This window comes from Phyllostomus discolor, chromosome 11 (assembly GCF_004126475.2).
Source record: "Phyllostomus discolor isolate MPI-MPIP mPhyDis1 chromosome 11, mPhyDis1.pri.v3, whole genome shotgun sequence".
NCBI lineage: Eukaryota > Metazoa > Chordata > Mammalia > Chiroptera > Phyllostomidae > Phyllostomus > Phyllostomus discolor.
The window spans coordinates 91,514,037-91,540,774 of NC_040913.2; the positions used below are offsets into that span (position 1 = coordinate 91,514,037).

Sequence of the window (26,738 nt, forward strand, 5' to 3'; positions counted from 1 at the left end):
GCATTAAAGTAGAAACTCCTCTCAAAAATATGAGTGGTTAAAATATTCTCTAAGGCTACTGAACTCAGATTTAGATGAAATAAACATTTGATATTTTCATTTAATTCATATAGGTGATACACTAAAAAAGTAACTTTTTCTTTTAAAAAAATAAAAAATGTATGCTATCAATAATAGATATAAAAAGTCCACTCTCTGTTATGGCATTGTTTTCAAAATTTATACTAAAACATTTCTGAGGATTAGGTAAAGTCTATTTGAAATGTAAGCATCCCAAACCAAACCTCCCAGTGTTAAACGGACATTCGGATACTCCTGTTCCCAGGGTCATCAGTGTGACACATCAGGTTGGTGCAGACATGGGTGGTGGGGAACCCGGGGTGGGGAAGAATCCTGATCCGACACCTTCACCGAAACATCAGGTCAGATGATGTGCTGAGCTTCTGTAAAACATTCCCACACTTCCACTCCTGGGAAGAATGCCACTTGATTTTCCACGTTTATTTATGATTCTCTACATCTCCGTTCTGCCACCTAGCCCAAATTTTGCTTTAAAAGGGTCACTTTATTTTTTAATTTTTAACTCTTTTTTTATTGTTGTCCAGCTACAGTTGTCCCATTTCCTCCCCTTGCTCTCCCCTGCCTAGCCCCAGCCCTGCTCCCGTAGTCAGTCCCCACTCCGTCGTCCTTTTCCACATTTAAATAATTAGAATATACTTTCAAAATTGACAGATTTGCCTAGCAGGGATTGTTAGTGAGAAGAAACAGGACAACCTCAAGTTCAACTGTCACACAGCTACCATAGCTGAGTCAGAAGCGATGAATAAATGAGTCCCTTGGCTTTTTCGGGGAAAGAGTAACTTCAGCCACCGCTGATTCTAATGATTGGCTCTGAACCTATTTTCAAGGGAAAAAGAAAGAGCAGCTAATGGGAGCTTAGCTTGGACCGTGACATCTGCCGTATGATAGATTGATTCCCACCGGTAATCTGCTTTTGTAGGGCAAAGAGACGATGAAGGAGATGAATAATATGAAAAATATTTCCTTTTAAAATTTTTAGGACATTTCCTATCTTATTAAACTGATACTTTGACCAAGTAATCTTCCCTCTGCTTCATTTTATGAAATTGTCCATGACAATGTGCATTTTTTCAAATATAAAATATTACTTAAGCCAGACCTTTAAAGATAACATTTGCATTTTAAGATAAATATAAGTGTCCCTTACTTTCCTTTTGAACATTGGCTTGTTTTTCCCCTTTCCCCCTAAGTAGAGACATGATAGACAACTAATAGGATTTGCTTAGGACTCTTTTTGGTCACTTTGTGAAAATGCAGTAGTGTGCCCATGAATTTTTTCGATGGACACTTGCCCATTCTTTCAGTTTTGAGTATTTGGGAAGAGTACATGCTTTTAAGTGAGAGGAAATTTTCCACAATTCAACCATTTGCCTTTTTTCATGCATTTTCAACACTATGAAAGTATTAAATGAATGTTAAATTTGCATATAGCATAGCCTTTAACTTGAGCGTTGTTTAAAAGGACTGTTGACACTGGACTGCCATCTCCAAAGGTGCCAACATCTGGGTCACAGTGGTGCCAGAAGGAGAAGAGCAAGAAATTGAAAACTGATTTGAAAAAGTAATGGAAGAAAACTTCCCTAATTTGGTGAAGGAAATAGACATACAAGTCCAGGAAGCACAGAAATCCCCAAACAAGTTGGACCCAAAGAGGACCACACCAAGACGCATCATAATTAAGATGCCAAAGGTTAAAGATAAAGAGAGAATCTTAAAAGCAGCAAGAGAAAAGGAGAAGGTTGCCTACAAAGGAGTTCCCATAAGACCATTAGCTAATTTCTAAGAAGAAACTTTGCAGGCAAGAAGGGTTGGGAATGAAGTATTCAAAGTGATGAAAAACAAGGACCTACAACCTAGGTTACTCTACCCAGCAAAGCTATCATTTAGAATGGAAGGGCAGGTAAAATGCTCCCCAGACAAGGTAAAACTAAAGGAGTTCTTCATCACCAAGCCATTATTGCATGAAATGTTATAGGGACTTATTTAAGAAATAAAAAATCAAAACTATGAACATTAAAGTGACAGCAAACTCACAACTATCAACAAATGAATCTAAAAAAGACAAACAACCAGCCACAACAGGAAAAGAATCATAGATATGGAGATCATTTTGAGAGTTATTAGCTGAAAGGGGGGAGGGGGAGAATGAGGGGAAAAGAACAGGGATTGAGAAGCATAATAGGTAGCTATAAAACAGACGGGGATGTTGAGAAAAGTACAGGAAATGGAGAAGCTGAAGAAGAACTTACATGCATACCCCATGGACATGAACTGAGGGGAGGGGCTGCTGGAGGGAATGAGGGTGCCAGGTGGAGGGGGGCAAAGGGGGAAAAATTGGAACAACTATAGTAGCACAATCAATAAACTGTACTAAAAAATAAATAAAATAGTGGTGAAAATCTTTTAATTAAATAATATTTTTATTTTTAAAGGAAAGATACTGATTTTGTGCTTCAAATATTAGAAAGGGGAAACTATACCTATTTAGAATGTATTTTCCCCATCCCAGATGCTTGGCTGAGGGTGAGGGGAGCCGTTACCTGCATCGTTAGCAGGTCCAACGTCCACTGTTCAAGTGTCACATACCTGGGCTCTGGAGCCGGGGCGATCGTGGCAATGTAAAACAAACAGGTCACGTTGCATTTCACTTCGCAGATAAAATTAAACAAAGTGCCATTTTTCTATAATTTCAAAGCATGATTTTTAAAAATGTATTTTTCTTGGGTATAGTAACTACTGGAATATAATACGGATGTTCCACTTAATTGGATGCATGAATAGAGACATTTAACTATTTGGAAGCAGAATTCTGATCACACTATGTCTTCATACAAGAATAAATATTGATGATCAGTTTTTTTGGAAACACTGGAGGATCTGCCAATATGTAAACTTTTTGTGATGTTGATGTTGAAATCCCATTCTTCATAAGATTATCAATTCTAAAAGAGCTTCTGTAAAACTGATTCCTAATTTCAAGCATCCTGCTTAATTATATTTTATTGATGCTGATGACTACAAAGAAGCAAAGGATGAGAATGAAGTTCAGTTTAATTTTATTTCTGTTGGAAGGTAACACAAGCTTGAATAAATTTTCAAACTTATAAACTTTACATTTATGTAAAATAACTATAAAACAAGCCACTTCAAAAATTATTGTTAAAATTATATCACACACTTCTTGTCTTAAAAACAAAGTATGTATTTTAATGGTGGGATTTAATTTCATTTTGATTGTGGTGACGATTCAAATTAATGTACTAATGAATAGATTGCCATGAAACTTTATATGATTCAGGGATGATTCAGAACATTTTACCATGGATCCAGCACACATAATGTTAAACCTAAAGGTCTTTCGGTGGCCCTGTGTACAAGTCCTGCATTCCGGTAAGTACTTGACCTTGAGTGTTTCTCCGACAGGCGTATGCGGGCAGAGACCTGGAGGAGCAGCTGCGGGAGGTGTCCAGTGTGGACGAGCTCATGACCGTGCTCTACCCGGAGTACTGGAAGATGTACAAGTGTCAGTTACGGAGAGGGGGCTGGCAGCAGGAGGAGGAGCAGCCCAACCTCAGTACGAGGACAGAAGACACTATAAAATTCGCTGCCGCACATTATAACACAGAGATCTTGAAAAGTAAGAATGGGGAACTGTGTATCTAAGAAGGGTTATACATACATCAACCCAGTGTGGGTTGCCGGCCTCGGCCTTTGATTTCAGCATTTGTACCACTGAATAGTTTGGGGCCAACAGTCAATATTGTTTTTCAAATACAGCATTTTATGATTTCACTGTGAGTGGTTGAGATAATTGTTGAAATACGGATAAAGAGAGGAGAGTGCATGCCTATCCGTGCACTTTAATGTTTTTAATTAGGTGAAATGTCATTGCAAAATTTTAAAACATGTAGGTATATTTTACATTGTGAGATTAATCATGCAAACATTCTGTATCTTGCAAAGTAATTTAGAAATGCTTAATTTCTAAATCATTCCAACTCATCTTTTCGAGTACCACGTGTTGCCTTATTGGTTCACAAGGAACAGGCTCAAGAGGGTACTTTGGAAAAGTCTCTGAGAGATCCAGCAAAACGGGTCACAAAAAATTATGCTGTTGCATAAATTGGCATAGTATAAATTGGTAGATTACTTTAAAAAAGTAATTCCCTTCTGTTATTAGAGATTAACTTCTATAAACATTTGAGATTGCAAACTATTTTCAGAACAAAGCCAATCAAACAAAATGGCTTCCTGGTTCAATAATGAATAGTTTGTCCTTTTTTCCCCATAGGATTTTATTTTAGGGGAAATATGGGACAATAGACTAGAACATTTAAGACGTACATCATTTGTAATGCAGTAAAGAGTCAATGGTGATGTGAGTAAACCACTAAGTCATTGGAAGCAAAATTCTGAGAAAAAGCATGAAAGGAACAGGAAAATTTGACTTTTCTGAAAACAAATGTAGCTTGGAATGCATGTTCCAGTTGATGGAAAATACCCTTGTGTTTCAAGTAGCTACCACCAACCTTGACATTACCCAGAATTGCCAAATAGCCCGCCTGAAACTGATGTTTGAATTGAGCCCAAAACCATAGCCGTGTTCTCATTTACACCTCCGTTGAAAAAGAAAAGTCAAATCCTGTTCCTTTTCTCTTTGAGACCATGCAAACAGTGCATATTACGGCAAATGAGCATGACTGCCTCTGCGAACCTTGGCAACATCTCCACGTTAAAGTGGTGTTTTCTTCGGTGGAGAAAACCAAACATAAGTGCTGGGGAGTGTTGATGTTATTTTAAGAAAGCATAACCCTAATTCAGCTTGATGCATGGCCGTAGAAATTTGAAAAACACATCCTTAGCTACTCTATGGTGTTTGATAGTGGATGCCAGTTCACGGGGCCATTTAGGATGCCGTCAGTTATTTCTTTAAAGTTGTCTCTGCAATGTTGATCCTCAACCCTGAAATCAAATGTCAGTGACATCCGACTGCTGTGGGCTGTTTCCGCCGTGGTGGCTTCTGTGTAACCTCTGGCCTTCCCTGTGACTCGACAGGTATTGATTATGAGTGGAGAAAGACTCAATGCATGCCGCGTGAGGTGTGTGTAGATGTGGGGAAGGAGTTTGGAGCAGCCACAAACACCTTCTTTAAACCTCCATGTGTGTCCGTCTACAGATGTGGGGGCTGCTGCAACAGCGAGGGGCATCAGTGCATGAACACCAGCACAGGCTACCTCAGCAAGACGGTAGGTGTCTCTGCCCGCAGCCCCGCCCCGCCCTCCCCAGCCCTCTGTTTAAGCCGTGCGCCCCTTACAGGACCTTCGTGCAGTTCGGAGTGTCGGGTGTTCTCTTTGGGGATGGAGTTCACTTCTCGGTATTTTGCGGTTCGGGTGATATGATATCACAAAGTAACTGATGCCCAATGAACTCACACACCGTGGTGTCAAAGCCAAGTGGAGAAAAGAATAAATATGCATAGGAATGTGTGTGCATTCGCATGCACGCAAACAGATACACGCATGCATACACATACACACACATGTTGATCTTTGAGGACAAAGAGTTTCACTTGGCAATAAATTATTTTTATTTTTAATCTATTTTATTGATTATGCTATTACAGTTGTCCCATTTCCCCCTTTATTCCCTTCTGCCCTGCACACCCCCTCCCACCCGCATTCCCCCCTTAGTTCATGTCCATGGGTCATACATATAAGTTCTTTGGCTTCTCCACACTATTCTTAACCTCCCACTGTCTGTTTTCTACCTACCATTTATGCTTCTTATTCCTTATACCTTTTTCCCTGTTCTCCCCCTCCCCCTCCCCACTGACAGCCCTCCCTGTGATCTCCAGTTCTGTGGTTTTGTTCATGTTCTGGTTGTTTGCTTAGTTCATTTTTGTTTTTTCTCTTTTTTTTAGGCTCAGTGGTTGATAGTTGTTGATTTTTCTTTCCTCAGTGACATATCAGATACTGCTCAAAACTCTCCAGAAACATTGCATTCTTGGGACGGAGCCAGCACTCAGCTGGGGTGTTGATAACGGCTCTTTTCTGATTGGACGGCTCAGGCCAGCTTCAGTTCTGATTGGCTGGCACAAACATTCTAAGTTGTTAAATATTTTGAAGGACACTCTTCCGTAGTTGAACTCCTTTCACACGGTTCCCAGGGCCTTCAGGGTCCGGCTGCTACCTACATCGGCAGCCTCAACTGTCCCAGCTTTCCCCATCAAATACTACTTTCCCCCAGCTCCGAATTACGTTATTCTTTAAGTCATGTCAATATCTCTTATCTCCAAGTCATTACAACACTGTGCCCTGGGTTCGAAACACCTCCCCGCACCCCATCCCCGGGGCTCCGCTGGTCTAGCTAACTGCTACTCTCACGTAGGCCTAGACGCAAACGTCACTTCCGGTCCGTGATAGCTCCCCTTCTGCTTCTGTTGCAGCACCATTACCTTATCTCTCGGATGGTTTTACTCCCCAGGCCCTAAACTCCACGAAAGCAAAGCTTGTGTTGGGCTATCTCCCTGGGGCAATACAGCCCAATAGTTGGCACACCACGAGCAAACGCTTGGCACTGGTAGAAAGGAGCCTTAAAGAGAACAGATTTGAGGTCAAAGTTAGAGCACTGCATATATACTGATTTTGGAGAAGGTGAGTGGCATGTAGGTGGAGCGATCAGAAAAAGCCTGGGCGTATCATCCTAGAACTCCACAGCAGTGACTGGGTCAGTAGCTGCAGACTCGGAAGGACACACACCACATTGATAAATGTGGTTGGAAGCCCTGGTGTGGCTGGCACTGCTTAGAGAACCGATAGATCAGGAGAGGAGAGGGAAAGCCAGGATTCGATCCTTGATAGTCCTTTGATTTTGTAAGTTCACGCCCTTCCCCCTCCTGAAGAAGCCACTCAGACTTTCTACTGCAGTAAAAAAGGGTAGTTTTAATCCGAATTGAATTGTGCGAGTGTGGCGAGACCCCCACTATGTGCAGTGGGCCCACGGGGACACGTGGGGCCTAAAGGAGTGGGGCTTGCAGCTGAGCCAGCCGATCCAGTAACAAGAGCAGGCCACGTGTTGGCGGAGAAGAGCAAAGGTCTGCGGGAATGCAAGTCAAGGAGAAGTACACACCCAGGGAGAGCGAGGCGGGAGACTCCTGAAGGCAGCGTGAGCTTGCACCAAACGTTTTTACTGTTGTGGAAGCTTCTAGAAACTCGTGCTCAGGGAACGCCTCTGCCCGAGTTTATTGTATGATGTTTTCAGGGCAGTAGAAACGGGAGTGTGGGGCGATCCCTTTCAAACACAAAAGGAAGTTTCTTCACTGCTCTATTTTCGAAGGAAACAGAGTTTGTGTTTTGTTAAAGCGTTCCAGACACATCGTTTAGCAACACAAGTCACCTGTTGGAATCATACACGTCGTAAGGGCAATGGACCCTGAGTCAAGTGACACCCACGTGTTCTGTGGAAACGTCACAGGAATGCCTTTAAGGGCTGCACGGAGGGCGTGTTATCAGAGTGTGTGAGGAGCCTGGTTAGGTGCAAAGTGGAACCATCTGCACCCAGCATTCCAGGGGCCTAATCAATAGCACCTGCTCTGCGACAACCCCCTCCCCCACACACACATACACACTCACCCAGGGCCACTGAACCCTTCGGGTGATTGGATGGTTTTGCCACCTCTTCCACAAACAGATCCTTTCAGTGTGTGTTCTTATGAGCAGTTGTGTATTTAAGAGATAGAACCAAAGAGTAGAAAGTGGATTCTGCACAAGGTCGAATGATTCTATGATGAATGTACCAGCAGAAGAAAGTCATCTGCCTCTGAGCCAGACATTTGGATTGAGAAGTCAGTTAAATGTTAGCATTTACCTTATGTATTTGCCCTGAAGACGGGAATGAAACCGAACTTCTGAATCCCCGGGGCTTTCGTGGGAATCGGAGCCTCCTCGCTGTGGGCATTGGAGGCAGGAAGGGAGGCGGCTCCACCTGGGAGTTCGGTCTCTGGCTCATCCCGAAATACCTGAACAGGATCAGTCACACTTCTATGTTACTATCTTCGGGAGCAAGGGCTCTTCTCTTTTTGAATCATGTTATAAAGAAATAATAAAAGCACAAAAGCATTGCAGATTATATTTGAGTTAAGCTGGGGTTTTCATAAAATTTTCTTTGACAGCAACATCTTTTAAACCTAAGAACAGTGCACAATTATGGACTGAAACTTAAAGGTGCCATTTTGGACTACAGACAGGGATGGTGCTTCCATTAATGAAGCAGAACACTGTGGCTGTCTGAAAAATTAGCTGATTACATTCATATGTATTCAACAAGTGGAATGGGTTTGTTTTGAATCTTCGGCTAATTAATATTTGGCATGCACACTTGTTGAAAATCAGGTTTTATCCAGATGGGGAAAACTCAATACCAATAACAGCTAACCCAGAGTTTCTTTAGGAGTTACATTTGCCTCAAGAAAAAAATTAATGCATCTGTTATAAGTAGCACTTTTTTTGTCAAGTCAAAGTACTGATCGTGCCCACAAATTTTATGCAGTTATTTCTAAACCTCTTGGATGGCATTTTTGTTATAGTGTTAGCACTGAACATACATTTTATGGATGATAATATCTTAAAATTGATGCAGGGCCAGATGTAAATCTGTTAGGGTCTGCTCGCCTATGTTCTTCCTGGACCAAATTAAGCTCCACAGGCCCTAGGTAGTTGGCTATGTGGATGATATGCTCAGTTGAGCAAAAAATAAAATGCAAAAAGTAAATGCTCAGTTTTCACTTTTTCCCATTTGGGGGTGGGGGATTATTTCTTTAAATTACTGTGTAGTGTTTCTATCCAACTTTGTCATTATTAATCACACACTCCAGTGGCTACAGATTGCTTCCACGCTTAATTAATAGACTCCAGGTTGGAATATTTAAATTAAACATGGTTGTGAGCCACCATGCTTTGGAGAGAACCTGGTTCTATTTTGGGATGTGAAGGTGTAAAGGGAGGCATTTTTTGGTTGCCTATTTGTACGGAGTTGAGCCAGGATCTTCTCAGTAAGGAAGCCCTGCACCTCTTTTCTTGAGTAGCCCGCAAAATCAGCAGAAATGGGAATCATTGCTTTACAACTGTTGCTATGCTGGGTAAACAACCCATTGTTTCAAAAAGTGGCTTTTTTTGAAGTTCATTCTTGTCGGTGAGAATCAATTCTTAAATATTGTTATTAAAAAATTCCAGTTGATAGCAACAAGGAAACTCTCAGTCGGAAACGATCGCCACTTCCTTTTTAAATTACAGTTTTGCAGAAAACACAATCAGGGTTTTTTTTTTATAATTATTATTTTCCAGCCTTGTTTAAATGCCCCCTTTATGTAAGTTCTTTTGATCCTAAAAGCCGGCAACTCATTAAATAGGCATATATTGATAGATTAGCATCAGTCTCCATAAGGAATTTTACAGTTATTGAAACCCTAAATTAGATACAAGTGGATATCTTAAGAACAATTCACTTTATAGCATAAAACTATTTTAGGAAAATTGTCATGCTCTAAATATCAAATTCCGATTGCCACCGTCAGTCCATGCTGGCTGAGCACACATATGCATGCACACAGTGTCAGCTCATGCCGAGTACATGAATCTTGCACTTGATGAGCATAAATCTGAATTGGAAAATACTATTATGTACACATTAAAGCCCCAAAATAGTCTGACAATAGTGTAAGAATTCTTATTTTATCAAAATGTAAAGAACCTATTATTGCCTCAAACACTGATGTGTTTGAATAGATCGTGACCCTTCCAGAGAAAATTATAGAAACTGTGTTGATTTAGCTCTCCATACAATGGCAAGCACAGGTTTCCAGAAGAGGGTAAAACCACAGGGTTTTGCTCCCTGACAGCATTTGTGGCAAATTAGGGGGTGTTTTAAAAATTCTAACACAGCATCGTCAGCTGTGTGACGAGTTCTCTAGTTCACTCCCATCGTTAGTTTTGCTCACCTGTGAGGTGCACAGATTGATATCACTCAATCTGTGTTCTTGACAGTCGAGCAAGGCACCTGGCATGTGGTTTCTTATAGGTTCTCAATAAGCAGTTACTGAAAAAAAAGATAAGGAACAATGTTAAACAGAAAATTTAAAATTTGTAATTCATCTACCAAAGGTTCAACTCAATCTTGAAGGCAAACGGGGAAGACACGGGGAATCCAAGCAGCCCTATTATGAAATCCCCGTATTATTGTCCCTATTTTATACTGCAGTGGTGGCCAAGGGAAGTTGGGTAATTTTTCCAAGTCATGGGAGCGCTAAATTGGAAATTCAGGACTCCCATTAATGTCTGCCTGGTTTTGAGATCATCCCCTTGGTTATTCTTACCTCTCTCGTGGAGAAGGGAACCCGCCAGTTATTTTAACAGCATATCGATTTACTTTAGGAGGGGGATGTGTGAGCTTATAATGTGATTCTAATTATTAATACTTTTAGTTCAAAGAAATTTACATTTTTAAGCACCTATTATCTGATTAGGAAAAAAGACACATGGACATTCTTAGTAGCATAGGCATTACATATAGCTATATAGAATCCACACTCACTCAGTAAAGAAAACAGAACTTACGATGCTTGTTGTAAAGGTAGTGATTATGTAATCACCGGAAATGAAGACTGTCAATCAGTGCGTGCACTTATGCACAGAAAGATCTGGAAGGTGGCAGACGCCGGTCGCTGGCAGGAGCCGGCTGAGGTGCAGTGACTTCCCGCACCTGCAGCGCACTCTCGGATGTCCCTGGTTTTTCTGAAATTGACACTCACATCAAACTCAATTATTAAGAATTTCCCTACTTTTGATATGGGTCACAGACACCTTTCTCTGGACCCCACCCTCTGTTCCACACTGCGGCTCGGTTAAGTAGAGAATTAAAGAAACTCCCTGAAACATTCAGAGTCAAAATTTGGAGGTAGAAATGTTTCATAAGTTTTTTTCTTTGCTTTACTGTTTTGACCTGTTTATTCCTTTTGATAGAATTAACTGAATTTAGCTGATTAGCTGCCTCTTTACACTCAAACAAGAGAAATGAAACACCAATCATGAAGGTTTTTAATTTTATTTAATTAGTTACACTATGGGTATGTTTTTCTCCCAAGCTTTACTGTAGTTTTTAGCCAATAGGAAATAAAACACTTCTCTGAACAGTGATTATTTTTTTAAATCCCTCTTTACCTGCCCCTTTATGCTTCTAGTAGTGTGTCTGCCAACATAGATCTCTTCTCCTTGGAAATATAGAGTCAGGCTTATTTTTCTAGGAAGATACTTACTTCGTGGGCATTTAACGGACCTTCATTCCACTGGAACGTTCTTCCCAGCCCCAGGTCTCAACACACACTTGGTACTCGCAGGTGGGTCCCAACTGTGAGCAGATGCCCTGGGAGCCACTTGAGTCTCACTGTGGCAAGATCTGAGCTCTTGCTTGGGGACACGGGTTGGGTGGGGTCTGGAATGGCCACCCTTAGGCCTGGAAAAACATCCTTCACTCCTCCGAAATAGCCCTTATCTCACACAGCGCCTTATCCTCCCCTCTCGGGCTCTGTTCTGCCTCGTGTCACTTGAGACATTGACAAATCCTGCAAGGATCACTTGCCAGCGTAAGCCAAGTGTCCCCTGCAGCCAGAGCCATCCGAGCCCGTTCCTCCAGTCACATGGGCTGTCTCCTGTCTGTCCACTGCACGGGGCTCTTGTCCTCACCGCCCCTGTCCTGCCCCAGTCCTTAGAGCTGCTCCTGGTGCCCGGTTGTCTCCACTCTGGCCTTCTGTACTTGGTGTCCCTGAGCTCCTGGCCCCTGTGACCTCAGACACCTTTCTGGAGCTCTCCTGTCATTCTCGGTCTTCCCTCGGTTTAACAACTCCCCCGTCCGATTCTCTGCGTGCCCACGCCTTCCCAGTTGTACTTACCAGCTCATCTGCCTCCTTCCACCCCTTAAAGGGTCCCCGCCCCAGGTGTCTTTGACTAGAGATTTTATGATCTCACCGGGTAATCTAATCAATGCCCCAGACTTCAATCACAACATCAGTATGGGTGATTTTTAAATGGCTCTTCTAAGCTCCAGGCACAAATATCTACCTGCATAGTAGACAGAAAATCTAGGCTCTTGTGAGCTGGGCTCGACAGCTTTCCACTGCTGCCACTGTCGCAGAGCTTAAGTCATTTGCAAAAGTTAAATATGGAACATGTTTATAAGATAAGAAATGGCTCATTTTCTAAGTCACTTCCTATTTGTTTTGTAACTCAGGTTGTTCCTGTAGGGTCCACAGATGTCATGAGGAGTACTGTTCCGTTTGTGGGCACTGCAAAATTATCGTTCTTAAAATAGTTATGCATGGTGTAAAGGGCTTCTGCCAATGTGGCATTTCACCTAATAAAAGTTTTTATGCACAATGCATAAACAAATGTCTCTTAGAGAAGAAACAGGTCAAAATCATACTGCTGGGGTGCGTCGAGGTCACATGCTGAAATTATTTATGTAGAACGGAGCATTCTGTTCTATTCTGGAGCATAGCGAGAATCCAGAGAATACATGCAACCAATTAAAAACCCCACACCTACACAGTAACCACTGTGTGTGCATCACATCCATATGTATTAGCTTATGTAGTTTTTATAACGTTCTCATGAACTCTGGGGCCAAATATCCTCTTCAGCTTTGAGAAGTTAAATGATTGTTCAAGCTCACACGACTTCCAAGTGGGGTTGCTAATCCAAGTGTCCCCCTGGGTGTCTGGGAGTGACCTTGTGCCCGTCCCTCCTAAGGCACCGAGGCTAAGAAAGCAGCTGGCATTTGAAATGTATACATTTTGAGTGAAAAAAGAATCTGCATTTTGTAATGTGGGCATTTCTGGATTTCCTTCTTCAGCCTCCTTTCAGTAGGTCTCTCTGTAGTATGGACAGCATGGCCAGTAGTCATGTTTCCTGGGTGTTTTCACTGACCTCCCACTGTCGGTGTGAAACCGCAGCCAGGCACCGAGTCCCGGGGCTCTGGACTGTGTCTTCTCTCCTGCGCTGCTCCGATGGCCATAAAAGTAGCAAACAGCACGTGGTTCCGCTGTGGTGACGTGGCTACGGGCGGACCTTACCAAGGAGCCGCTGGCCAGGGCTCCGAGTTCACCGTTGTGACTGGCCATCATTTAGATTTTGAGGGCCTTGAGAATTTTTTAAGTCCACGCAGGTTTCCTTAACGACTCATTTGTCCCCTTAAATTTAGTTTTCAATGTGAATGGTTTAAAGCCTTGTTTCTGTAGAAGGAAGAGAACTGGAATTCCCCACAAGGAAGGCATTCAGAAGGAGACTTTGGTTAAAGTAACTTGTGAGACTCTAATGCACAGTCGTGGAAAATGTCCTGCCTTATGTTAGGCTTATTATTTCCCTACTACCTTTGTCAGCACGGCAGAAACAAAGCTTTCTCTAGTCAATACTAGATGTGGCTTTTTTCTTCTTTTAAACATAATACATTTATAAGAGATCACAAATGCATGTAGAACTGCCCCGGGGGACAGATGCAATTTGGAATGAAAACCAGTTTTACGTCTGTGTGTATTCAGTTTCTGTATGACAAGAGTTAACCAAACATTTCTAGCTTCGCTCTTAGATCACAGAGAAATGTATGTCAGTGCCACTTTCTCACCCCCTGGAACAACCTAAGACGCTGAAATAATTATTTTTCCTTGAAAACATTGGTCTGCCACATCTCTGCTCTGGAATCATTAGCTGGTTAACGAAATTCTAATGTGTTTTACAACAGTGACAGGAGCTGAGTGTATGGACTGTGGATGAAGCCGATAAAGGGTATGGATTGGAAGCAAAACAGTTTTTGCGCCGTGAACATAACACTTTCCTCGTGCATGTAGCAGGCAGCGCTTGACCTAATCATGAAGAATTCCTCCCGCTCTTTTCGGACTCCGGCATCCACCATAACATGCTGCACACCACGATCTAATGTTTTCTTCTCTCTGTCCCTTCTTTGTAGTTGTTTGAAATCACGGTGCCTCTCTCTCAAGGCCCCAAACCCATAACGGTCAGTTTTGCCAATCACACGTCCTGCCGCTGCATGTCTAAGCTGGACGCGTACAGACAAGTGCACTCCATCATCCGGCGGTCCCTGCCGGCCACGCTGCCGCAGTGAGTATGACGCACGCTGCTTTTGTCTTGTCTGCGTCCTGTGCCGCGTAGGCAAACGCTGTTCCGCGTGACCCAGTGTATTCAAGGGAGTTTTGTGAAGTCTGCATTAACGCGTGTTGCCTCCAACACAGAAGAAGACAGATTTAATCATGTGCCAGGAAAACAGCATTAGAGAAACAGGGAAGCCCGCCGTCCAGCACTTGCATGTTTTACTCATGTGTCCATAGTTTCTCCTGCACCATACTACACTGTTTGAGGCACGGAGGGACAAGCAAGAGTAAACAGACCCCGGGCCTTAGAGGAAGCCAGGTCTAGACTTGAATGCAGGCCCGCCACCAGTGAGCCGTTAAAGACCGGGTATTTCACGTCTCTGAACCTCAGTTTGCTTCTACAGAAAGTGTCAGGATGCAGAGAGAATTGAATAAGGTGCTGAATGCTTTACAGTGCTTAGCACCATGTCTCGTATCAAAGAGATTATCATAAAGGGCGGATGCACTTTTATCACGAAGATTCACACCTGACTCATCTCCTTGTCTCTGTGTTTTTCAGTGTGTTTTTTTCACCTCTAGCTACCATCAGAAATGTATTTTATATTCCAAGCCAGTGCACACATAACTATGTGTGTGTAAGGCATATACATATAGTTTTTTAAAAGATTTTATTTATTTCGAGAGTGGAAGGGAGGAAGAAAGAGAGAGAGAGAGACATCAATGTGTGGTTGCCTCTCACATGGCCCCCACTGGGGACCTGGCCCTCAACCCAGGCATGTGCCCTGACTGGGAATCGAACCTGCGATGCTTTGGTTTGCAGCCCGCACTCAATCCACTGAGCCAGCCGGGGCACATATACATACAGGTTTAAAGTAGACAACTCCTTAAGGGGACAGGCGTGGGAGACACAAGTGTAGGCCTTGGGAACAACGCATGTAGGTTACAAGGGAGGAGAGGGTGTGTCGGTAATTTTAAAAAGACAGGAATATGAGTTTGAAAAGGATTTAGTTTTTCACGCGTAGTTTGAGTGTCTGTAAGAAACCAACGTGACTGTTCAGCAGGCAGTGGGGCGTAGAGCTGGGAGGAGGGGGGTGGGAGGTGTCCACTCATGTGGTGGCTAGGAGCATATAGTTGATAGAGAGCAATTGGGAGAGACGAACTCAACCAAGGAACGTAGAGGAAGTAAGCAGAGAAAATGAAACCAGGGGAAACATCAATATTTAGAAAAGCATTAGAGAAACAATTGTCTATGCAGGGGACTGAGAAAGAGCTATCAGGAAAAAAAATGAGGGCTCAAGACTGAGAGAGAAAGATATTACGAAATCCAGAAGATATCACAAGAGCCAACCAGAGTGCAAGGACACAGGGGTGGTGAGGCGACCAACTATTAGGAAAAGCTCAAGAATGAGTCCGCTCGCCAAAGGACGTGCAGTCAAGATAACATTGCCCGTCATGCATCCTGTCCCATGTGCTGGGAGAGAGGGAGCGTGTGTCTGAGGAGGGAGGAGAGAAAGTGAGAACGGAGACTGATTCCGAGCGGCATCTGAGAAGCAGAGCCACAGGGGTTAAGTAATGTCTCCGGCGTCACGGGACGGCAGTGCGCACTTCACAGACTCAGTCTGTGCTTTCGGCCAGCTCGTTCCTTCGGGGCTGCAGCCCTCGCTGCATTGTTAACCTGGCTCAGTCAGAAAACTTCCAGCATTTGTTAAAAGATGACAAAAACAAAAATGACATATCTGTCTATGCCAAGTCAGAATTTACCAATTTTTTCCATGTTTACTTAAGATACAACCCAAAGGACCAAGTCACCATTCTTTTTTTTTTTTTCACTTTATTTTTATTGTTGACACTGTTACAGATGCCCCTACCCCTTCTGTGCCCTTCCTCCACCCCCTCACCCCTGCCTCCTCTCTGGCCCTCACCACACTTGGGTCTGAGTCCATGGGGGATACACACATGTTCTTGGGCTGATCCCGGCACCTCCTTCCACCAGCCCCCTCCCCTCGGACAACTGTCACTCTGGTCCGAGTCACTATTCTTAATCCCCCAGTGCCGGAAGTGATCACTACCAGAAGTTGTATTATTTTCATCCCTGCTCTTCTGGTTTTTTGGAATATGGGTGTGTTAACACGCCACAAGAGATTGTATAGTACAGCTTTGACTGACTAACGTTTTTCATGTTAAAGTGGCCACCTTGCCTTTTTCTCTCAGCAGTATGTTTTAATCACATTGAAGTCTGTAGGTCCGGTTTGTTCATTAAGTAGCTGTGCAGTATCTCACTGTTTAAATAAGTCAGCGGAATAGTCATGCTTATTCTGTGACAGTACAGTACAGGGAAGGCCGTCTGCTTACATATGAGGAAGAGAAGAAAATGTCGCAGGTGAGAGATGAATGCACTGAAGATAATTTTATCCGGTGGTAGATTTATTGGTTAGTTAATTGGTTATCATTGTCAAGGTCCCTCAGTGTTTCCTAAAAGAATTAGCCCATTCTGGGGACAATGAATAGACCAGAGTAATTTAATTGGGTTGCAATCTTAATTCATACATTTATTCTCCGTTTTTGTGTAACACCATCCAATGAATGCCTATTGATGTGAATCAATTTTCTCGGATAAGAGACTGCAGACCCTGAGGCACGGTTTTTCTAAGAGGAAGCTCCCTGTGCTATAGCGGGAGCCTGCCATTGGCCTGCCTGCTCCGTGCCCCTAAAACGCAATAACCAGCATCCCCACGGCTTGCTGATTGGCAGGCAGGAACCACAGCAAAGAGCACGTGACTGGGAAGATCGATCAGTACACCCTCTGCACGGAGGTTGTGTCTGTGAGGTTACCCGGAGGTGAGAGCTGTCAGATCAGGAATGTTGTGAAGCTGAATGTCAGGTTCAACCAAAGCACATCGATGATGGTTCTTAATAAATGTCCATGTTATTAGACTAAGTCTGCCAGTTGTTTTCTTAAAATTCTTAATAGCATGTTTTAGCAGTTATAGTTACAGGAAAACAGAGCAGAAAGTATGGAGTTCCCATCTAACCCCCTACCCCCTCCCCGGTAGCCCTTATTATTAGCACCTGGCATTAGGGTGCTGTGTTGGTTACAAGGGATGAACCATTATCAACACATTGCTAACTAAAACCCGCACCTTACCTTACGATCTTTTGGTTGCACACTGTGTGGGTTTTGACAAATGTATAATGAAACGTACGATGACAGTACCATACAGAGTATCTCACAGCCCCCCAGCCCCCTGCCCTACCTGTTCAGTCCGCCCTCCCTTCCCCCAAGCCCCAGGCACCAGCCAGCACTCTGACGTCATAGTGCTCTCTCGTGCCCTCGACACATGTTCTTATTGTCATTTTTTGGTTTTCTTGTATTGTTTTTCTGTTACTGAAGCGTGGCTGCGACAAGGCAATGAGACCAGTAGCTGTCGTTGAAGGACCTTTCACTGAATTCTTGGTTCCTTACCTTTATCTAATTCTGTTAGTTCCAATGAAACACAGAGACAAAAACTGGCAAGCTGGTAAATCCAGTGACTGCTAAATCCCCCTCTTTTCAGCCTACCGCACTTTCTCCACTCCGTACATCCAAGCAGGCGAATTCAGAGTAAATACAGGAGAGTGGGAAAACAGGCCTCTAGACTTCTCTGCTCCCCTGGGCTGCTGTGGCCCCCTGCTAGCGGCGCCCCACTCAACCACCAACAGCCCCGGCCCGGGCCAGCCAGCTGGTGACCAAACGGTGTGACTCCCGTTTTACAGCCAGATCTCAGCCGGTGGCTGAGCTTCTGCGTATGTCAAGTTACTGCTTTAAAACCATCATTTCTAGCCACATGAAAGTGAAGGATTAGATTTATAAGCCCACTTTTTCATATTAATGCAACTGTCTTATTAGCCTGTCAATGATTAAGCCTGGAAAAACAGTTATAATGAAATGGTTAAAACCATGGAGTGTTCATTTATCAGTCCTACTTTCCCTCTACTCCTTCCATATCCTGCCCATCCCCTGCTCCATCTACTGTTCTTCCAGTCACAGGACTAATGGGGCATGAGCAAACAGTAACATAAACAGACAGGAAACAGAAATTAATGTGAAATCGATGATAACCAAGATAAAGAAAGACAAATGTATGCATTTCATTTAGATACATCTCTGTTAAATATGTACCTTTTGTTTTAGACAATTTGTACGGAACCTGAAAAGGAACGCGTTTCTGATTTCTAGGTGTGGTATTGGAGATGTTCTTTAGTAACACTGCATATATTTAGCTACTTTCTGTCCCACATTAACCACTCTTGCAAAAATATAAGCAACCCCTTGCCTGTGTAGATGGTCAAGCGTATTCAAGACCTGCCACGATGAATCCAGTAAGAACACCATCCGAAAGGCTTTGCAATAGCACTGTTGAAACTTCTCCCAGGGCTCCGTGGTGGTGATAATGACAGAGTACGGTTGCCCTCCCAGCAGCTGTCCTGACAGCAGTCCAGAGCCAGAAGGGCCCGGATTGATGCCGTCCCAGAATGTGATAACTGCAGGCTGGAGTCATGCGTACCACAGTGGTCCAGATGACATCCACCGTGGGCATTTAGGAACTCAAAATTCTGTTTGATACTTATCGAAAATGATCGATGTGGTCCAAGTTCTCCTCATTGGTTTCCTTAATGGAGCACAGAGCATCCTACTGGATGCCCCACTGGAGGCTTGAGGATGCTCTGAAGGGCGGAGAGAGCTGGTAGTGCACGCTTTCAAAGGGATGTTCCGGGATCCCGTTCCACATTTAATGGGACTTAGCACACGTGGGCCATTTAAGGAGCTGCACTGTGGGCTGTAGGAGCTACATGGTGGGCAGAATTTGCATCTGTTGGGTTGTCGAGAAAATAACTTATTCAAGGAGCTGCCAATGAGAGTATCTGATTAATAGCACAGTCCCTCTCCAAAGAACGAATGTGCTTCTTAAAGAAGCCAGTGAGTGCTGCAAGTTGCATTTGCATTCAATTAATGTTAACATTCATTTGCAATGATCTATGAGATGTTTAGTAAAGCAGGTCAACAGTAGTTTACTGTAAATCAAGATGCAGTTAACTTTTTTCCAATGAGAAGTGTATGACAAAGATTACGGTTCTTGGGAAAGCGGCAACCTTCCAGCTCTGTTCTAAGTGGTGCCACGTGTGCGGTGGCGGTGTGTCTTCGTGCCCTGCACAGGGACTTGGGGAGTCAGGGAATTTCCCAGTGCATAGCAGCTCGAGTGCCAAAACTACAGAAGATGAGGGTCGAAGAATTAGTACTCCCCAAAGTCCCACTACGCTGCTCACAGTACGAGAGCCAGGATCACGACCCGACATGCACAGTGTACTCTAACGGAGCACATTTGCAGCAGATTAATCTTTTACAATTTCAAAGAAGAGATAAGTGGCAAAATAAGACTGATTTTTATCATGCAAGCATTGTTCTCCAACACACATGTGTATCCTTACATTTTTGTCCTCTAATTGTAAGTAGCAATGACTATCAAATCAGCCTAATGACTTTTTAAAATAATTATTGAAATGATTCTTAGAAAAACATCTCTGTCCTTCATATAGATTATAAGCAGGACTGTGGTTTTGTTTGCAGGTTTGTGGGTGGGAAGGGAAAGTAGGAAAGTCGGTTTACTTACACAGGATTCTCAGTATACATCTTCTTACTGATAATTGCACAGTCTGCTTTGCTTTCCAAAATGTGTCTTTGAGTCAGTGTTTTATAAATACCCTATACAAAATAACTAATTTGTAAACATTGTAATATGTTCCACATTAATATTCATAACAAAATTTTAATAGGATAAATGTGCTCTGGAGATTACGACAAGTGGGATAGGATTGTGCTAAATCTTTTATCCACCATGAAAACATTTCCTTTTGTACTAAAATGACAGTATTTTGGAAAGTGTGTCTCCTACTTTTTTAACATGAGAAGCTTTAAATGCTAAGAACTTGTGACTCACATTTGGAGCAGGGAACTTCTAAGTAATTGTGAAAATGCATTTCATCCAAATATATGTTTCTCTAATTAAATGGTATATAGCAGGATTTCAAATTTCGATTTTGAAATATTTGCTAACATTGACAAGTAGCAGTTTCTTATTTTTGGCAGTTTCTGAAGTCATGGTTTTCTAGAAATTTAAGTTTTAAAAATATTAAAATAGTCTTGTTTTATACAAGAATTAAGTTTATCCGTGAACAATAAACTTGTTCAAGTTTACCTTGAACAAGCCACAGGTAGCAATAGAGAGGGTTGAGTGGGCACAGTGTTTACCATGCGACATAATTGAGTGTTAGTCTGAAAGTTCCATTTTTATCAACATGAAGTGCAAAAACTAAGGAGTTAGTATAGACAGATTATATGAAATTATTATTTCACTCTATAAAACTAGATATCTTGCTTTGTATGACATTTCCAGAAATATAGTCTTACACTTATTCCTACATTTATTTCTGCACACAGTCTGTACATTTAAATTTACATTTTTGAAGACATTGAAATGTTAGAGAGAACAATATAGTTTTTCCTCACCACATGCAGGGAAATTGTTTTGTTTCCATACCTGCTTCGGATGAACAAGTGCATGCACATTTGGAACCCCCACACAGACTCATGAAGACACACCCCTGCGGCTGGAAACCTCAGTGTTCATCAGTCCACTTGGGCTAGTGAATCAGATGACTCCTGACGCTCTTTTTGGCCATTTCCATAGTTTTGATAGAGGACTTTGTCACTTTTCCGAAGGAAGGAAGGCAGGGAGGGAGGGAGGAACTGAAATAACAAAAACCCTGGTCTTTCTGGTGGAGTGTCCAGTGGGAACTTTGCATTAATGGACCCTTGACAGCTATGGGCATCTGGGTCTCAGAAAAACAGTCAGTGAAGGTGCCTGTGTGAGAACGTTTCCTGTAAAATTCTTTGAAAAAGCTAAGTTGGAAACAACTTCAATCACTGCAAATAGGGGACTAATAAAATAAAAAATAATACATCCATTTTATGGACTGCTGCAACCCCCGGGAATAATGGAGCAGAACTTCACAAGATGACACACGAAGGTGTCCATGATGTTTGTTTAGTGGAAAATGAAATTCTGGAGTGATACGAAAGGCTTTGTCCCGTGTTCACACAGACCAGAACACTGCGGTTATGCAAATAATGCACATGCCTTGAAGAGGTCAAAGTCTGCAGTGATACAAGAAGACCACACCACGGACACTGGCCACGTCTGGGATTAGACTCTGACAGTGGGTGTGGGCGTGGCACTTCGCCATGCTTCATTTCCTGTGCCCGTGCATCATTTCACAGCATTCCGTACTAGCGTGTGTTGATGTTGTGACACAGAGGTGACAGATTCCGTCTTCTCCATGCCACTTGCACTAACGCTGACTCGTCTGTGTCCCCCAAGGTGCCTCGCTGCCAACAAGACCTGCCCGACGAATTACACGTGGAACACCCACGCCTGCAGGTGCCTCACTCAGCAAGACTTGGCATTTGCCTCTAGCGCTGGAGACGGTAAGCAGAACGGTGGGGGGGGGTTCTTAAGGTTGTATTTATTTATTTTTAGAGAGAGAGGAAGGGAGGGAGAAAGAGAGGGAGGGAAACATCAGTGTATGGTTGCCTCTCGTATATTTCTGGAAATGTCATACAAAGCAAGCTATCTAGTTTTATAGAATGAAATAATAATTGCATATAATCTGTCTATACTAACTCCTTAGTTTTTGCACTTCATGTTGAATACTGGACGTATAGTCTGCAACCCAGGCATATGCCCTGACTGGGAATCGAACCAGCGACCCTTTGGTTCACAGGCCAGCACTCAGTCCACTGAGCCACACCAGCAGGGCCAGAAGGGTGTTTTTTAGGACTAAATGTCCAGGGTCTCTATTGTGATGAACAGACACTGTAATGTTAGTCCCATGCACAGGACCGAGGGCATCGTACCCTGAGTTAAGTCACTATGTGATCGGACCTCCGTGGCCTCACACTGATGTTAGGCTGAACTCCTTTGTAAAGCAGCATGCCCGGGCTTGCGCACAGCCCTATAATGAAAACCCTAGAAGGGAAGACACTCTTACTGCTTGTAGCTGCTTTCCACCACGCGAAGCATAGTAAGATGTCCCGCCTGTGTTTGTCTAGACTCGGCGGATGGGTTCCATGATGTCTGCGGACCGAACAAGGAGCTGGATGAAGAAACTTGTCAGTGTGTCTGCAAAGGGGGGCTCCGGCCTTCCAGCTGCGGACCCCACAGAGAACTAGACAGGGACTCATGCCAGTGCGTCTGTAAAAACAAACTTTTCCCCACCTCGTGTGGGCCCAACAGAGAATTCGATGCAACCACATGTCAGTGCGTATGTAAAAGAACCTGCCCGCGAAACCAACCCCTCAACCCCGCGAAATGCGCCTGTGAATGTACAGAAAATCCACAGAAATGCTTCTTAAAAGGAAAGAAGTTTCAACATCAAACGTGCAGGTAAGAAATCTTCATAAATCATACTTACTTCTCTTCCCTGGAAATAGTTTTCTCAGCCAAAAGCCGTCTTCTCAACCCAAGTAGCAGCTGCTTGTTGTTAGCGTGAAACCGGTAAGTGCTGGAAGATGAACTCGGATGTTTCTGAACCAGCGTCAGACTTCCATGAGACAATGTTTGCTCCCAAACAGCAGGAAGGGGCCCTGGAAACCCAAACCAGATCCACGCTCAGAATATCCTCTGAGCCCTCGTCCCGGAGGCGAAGGCAGTGGCTCCCAGCACCCGCTGGAGGGCAGTCCCCTGTGGAGCACTTTCAGATACAGCCGGGCGGTGCACCCCGGCCCCCGCCGGAATGACGACCCCATCCGATCTTAATCAGAGTAGGATGACTGTTCTAGACACAGATGATTTTGCCCCGATTTATAAAGGCTGGGACAGTGCCACTTCCTGTGGGATTGAATCTAAACCTAAAAATATGCAAGCAAAGCGTTCCGTGGAACTAGAGAAATAAATTAATGTGCTGTTTCAGGTCACTCAGGGCTCATGCCCTAAACCTTGATTGTTTTCCCTTCTTCACCAAGAAAAGAAAAATGGGGCTTTTGGACTCGAACCCTTTCGAGGCGGGTCCTGAGGTTCTTCCCCTCTCTCCTGAGAGCAAGGGGGCAGCCGGGGAAGCCAGATTGGCCCTTGGGCGTTCCTCCCACATTCCTTCAGGGATTCTCCGCCAGTCTTGCCTCTCCTCTCCTGACCTTGAACACCTGAATGCTGTTGTCCTTTGCCCTCAGTTTATAAGTTTCCAAACATCTTCTATCTTACTGGCATCTCCCTGTGATGCAGGACACCCTTGAGCAGCCAAGATCTGTCTTCCTTCTTTCCTGAGTTGCTCCAAGGCTTCTGTGTTCGCCTCGTTCTATGTAAAACGTTTTTGCTATTAAAGTTGTAAGATTGCACAGGTTCCCAGTGGACGGCATCATAACACATCCTCAGTATGTTGCATCGTGTGCTCATCACCCAGGGTCCCGTCTCTTGCCCTCACCGTATATTTGTCCCCCGCCCTCGCCCCTCTGGAAACCGCCCATCCATTCACCTCTTTCATCGCTTACTTCTCCACCAGCTGTCATGTGGCTCATGCCCCAGGGTTGCACGGTGAATGTCTGCTTACGGTGTCCATGGACTCTTAATTGCCAGCTCCAGTAGACGCTGTGGTCTTTACGTGAGCTGTCCTTTCTGTGGCCTTCCTCTCAGCTTTCTTCTGGGTTTTCACTGACATAACGTAGTCCTTTCCTGGTGTCTCTGAGTTTCCAGATGTCCGTTCCTCATCACCTTCCCTGGCTCCTCCTCTTCTCTTCCGTCCACGCTGTAAAGACGGTGACAACACCCGTTCAAGGGGTGACTGGTCATGTGACTCGACACTTACTTTTCCGTCATTTATGATTTAGTGTCTGCATTCGCACATCCATCGCTCTCTTTTCCTCAGTCAGTAAAGCACCCATGTTTTTGATTCTCGAAAGTTTTGTGCTCTCATCTTACTTTATATTTCTGATGATCTGTCCACACTCGCATTTTAGCTGCTACATAAAGAGACTTCAATGAATCTACATATGTCATCGATGTCTTTTTCATTGTTTCAGGACACCTGATAAGGAGCCTTTTTTATCTTTAGAATATTTTAAGCAATAACTATATTGTAATTTTACTTGCAAATCCCTACTGCACCAGGGTATTTCAAAAATGCAGAATATAGATGTTAAATCTTATTAAACAATTTTGTGTATTGAATCTTCTTGAGTGAACCTAGTTAGAATATATCAAAAAGCTTAAAGTTCTTATGCTTCCATAGTCTAAGCAACAATTCTGTTCTTCTCCTGAATTCTTATATGATTTTAGTCAAAAAGATTTCTATCATTGTATTTCTCCTAATCCTAGCTGCATTGTTTCATAAAGATTTTCCTCTACTGCTACTTTCTCTGTGCTCAGTCTTCTAAGTGTGTACTTCTAGGTTTCATGCATATACTGAAGCAAAAAATAATTTACCATGTTTTTCTGACCATAAGACCCACCTAGGTTTTAGAGGAGGAAAATAAGAAAAAAATTTTTGAAACAAAAAGTATTTAATAACATAACATAATATTTTACCAATGTAAATGTAAACAGAACTCAACAGCACCATTAACAACCATTATTCCTCCCAAATTTGGGGGGGAGATGCATCTTATAGTCTCAAAAATACAGTATATGTTGAAAATATTTATATTCATTTTTTCTTGATACTTACTCCAAAATTGTGGTGGGCAGACTATATATCCTTTGGCCCATTGCCTTAATCAACAATTTTCATTGCTCACTGGGAATTGTATTTTTTAGTGAAGGAGTAACAGTGGTCTCCTAAAATTGCACTTGTATTTAGAAGTTTAAAAAATAATATTTTAACTGCATGTGCTGTCTTTGCTGAAGCACAAGAAATGAAATTATAAAATCACACTTACAGTTTTTCTGAAGTGCATTTGCATTTCCATGTCAGGTCATTTGCATTTTTCCTTGGACCCCCCTGCCCATTCCCACGTGTTAAGCAAACACAACTCAAAAAAAACAGTCATCTTCAAAGAAGGCCCCACCCCTCAGAGCAACAACAGGGCATTGGATGTGCTTGGCTGCCTGATCATGTATTCTCCTCCACCACCAGACCCTGGAAGTCTAGCGGAGGGGGAGGGGTCCCCACGGTGACCTGGTCCCTCCCTTTGCACATGGAGCCCAGGTGGACCGGGGCTGGCTGGGTTCAGGCGCTGCGAAGTCAGGGTTCGCTGCAAGTCTCAGACGCTAATGAGGTCTGCCTTGCTTACGTGATCACACTAAATGAGCAGACCTTAAATAGATGCTTCCAGCATTTCCATTTCTGTTAGGAAGCAGAGAGCACTTCAAAAGCACTCATGCTGACAGCTCTTCATTCTCCCATTTGTTACATCAGCAACCGAGACGCTTGGGGGTGGGGGATGGGGGTTCCATTCCTCTTAAACTTTGTGATGGTAAGCATGAACTTGAACACCTTACCAACCTATAAACCTAAGGGCAATTTTATGACAAAATGAGTGACTTCGCCCTAGTTTAAACTTTAGAAAACGCAGGAGTGTGTTTGCAGCCTAACCAGTTCCTGGCCTTGGTCTTGACCAAAGTGTGCGTCTCTGCGTCTCCCCAGTTGTTACAGACGGCCGTGCGCGACCCGCCCGCGGCACTGCGAGCCGGGACTCTCGTTCAGCGAGGAGGTGTGCCGCTGCGTCCCCGCGTACTGGAAAAGACCACACGCGAACTGAGAGTGGGCTGGTTTCCAGTCCCTCGAGTCTCTGCCGCGGAAACCCGAGCTGCCCCTTTGGAACTGTCTGGGGACAGAGAGACGTCTGAGGGGCCACGGTGTCACGGTGTCAAGGACGGGAGCAGAGGATGCCTGACCCGCGGGGTCGCCGCCACGGCAACGGCTGGGACTCATCTGCCAAGGGCCTCTCGTAAACACTGGTTTCCCACCGAGGACCCAACAGCCGAGGTTTTCCTGTTATGGTTTAAAAAAAAATAATGACTATATAATTTATTTCCACTAAAAATATTGTTTCTGCATCCATTTTTATTGCAATAACAATTGGTAAAGCTCACTGTGATCAATATTTTTATATCATGCAAAATACGTTTAAAATAAAATGGAAATTGTATTATAAGCCGCTAAGTTCAGCCCATTAGCGTCCTTGCCCTGTAAGCAGAACTCACTGTGGTGGAACGTGCATCTCCCCTGTCCTGGTCCTTTCTCTCCAACCAGATGGAGGCTGGCACCGCCATGCACACGTGGGAGCCCATGCAAGAAAGTTTCCCAGGGGTAGCAGCTGCTATCATATTTTATTCAAAGTTATCTCTTAATATATATCGTGATTCAAACCATTTCAGCACATGACACCCTTGAATGTAGAGCCCAGTGAATCGGTCTGGGACGTGCCACCTTCTTAGACAGTCTGCTTCCTCGGGGCGGCCACGTGACTGAGCCGTGT

General features: G+C 43.6%; 1 protein-coding gene across 2 annotated transcripts in view; it reads left to right on the forward strand.

Moving 5' to 3' along the window:
• VEGFC (vascular endothelial growth factor C) overlaps positions 1 to 26,422 on the forward strand; it is a 71,853-nt gene extending 45,431 nt beyond the window's left edge. The window contains exons 2-7 of one of the 2 annotated variants that reach the window (XM_036011788.1): positions 3,505 to 3,718; positions 5,137 to 5,327; positions 14,092 to 14,243; positions 21,649 to 21,767; positions 22,380 to 22,713; positions 25,904 to 26,422. In XM_036011788.1, coding sequence (XP_035867681.1) covers positions 3,505 to 3,718; positions 5,137 to 5,327; positions 14,092 to 14,243; positions 21,649 to 21,767; positions 22,380 to 22,713; positions 25,904 to 26,018 — 1,125 coding nt within the window. In that variant the 3' untranslated portion in view covers positions 26,019 to 26,422. The remainder of the gene's footprint in view (positions 1 to 3,504; positions 3,719 to 5,136; positions 5,328 to 14,091; positions 14,244 to 21,648; positions 21,768 to 22,379; positions 22,714 to 25,903) is intronic. The other variant, XM_028526723.2, reaches the window with a different exon arrangement.
• The last annotated feature ends 316 nt before the right edge of the window (positions 26,423 to 26,738 follow it).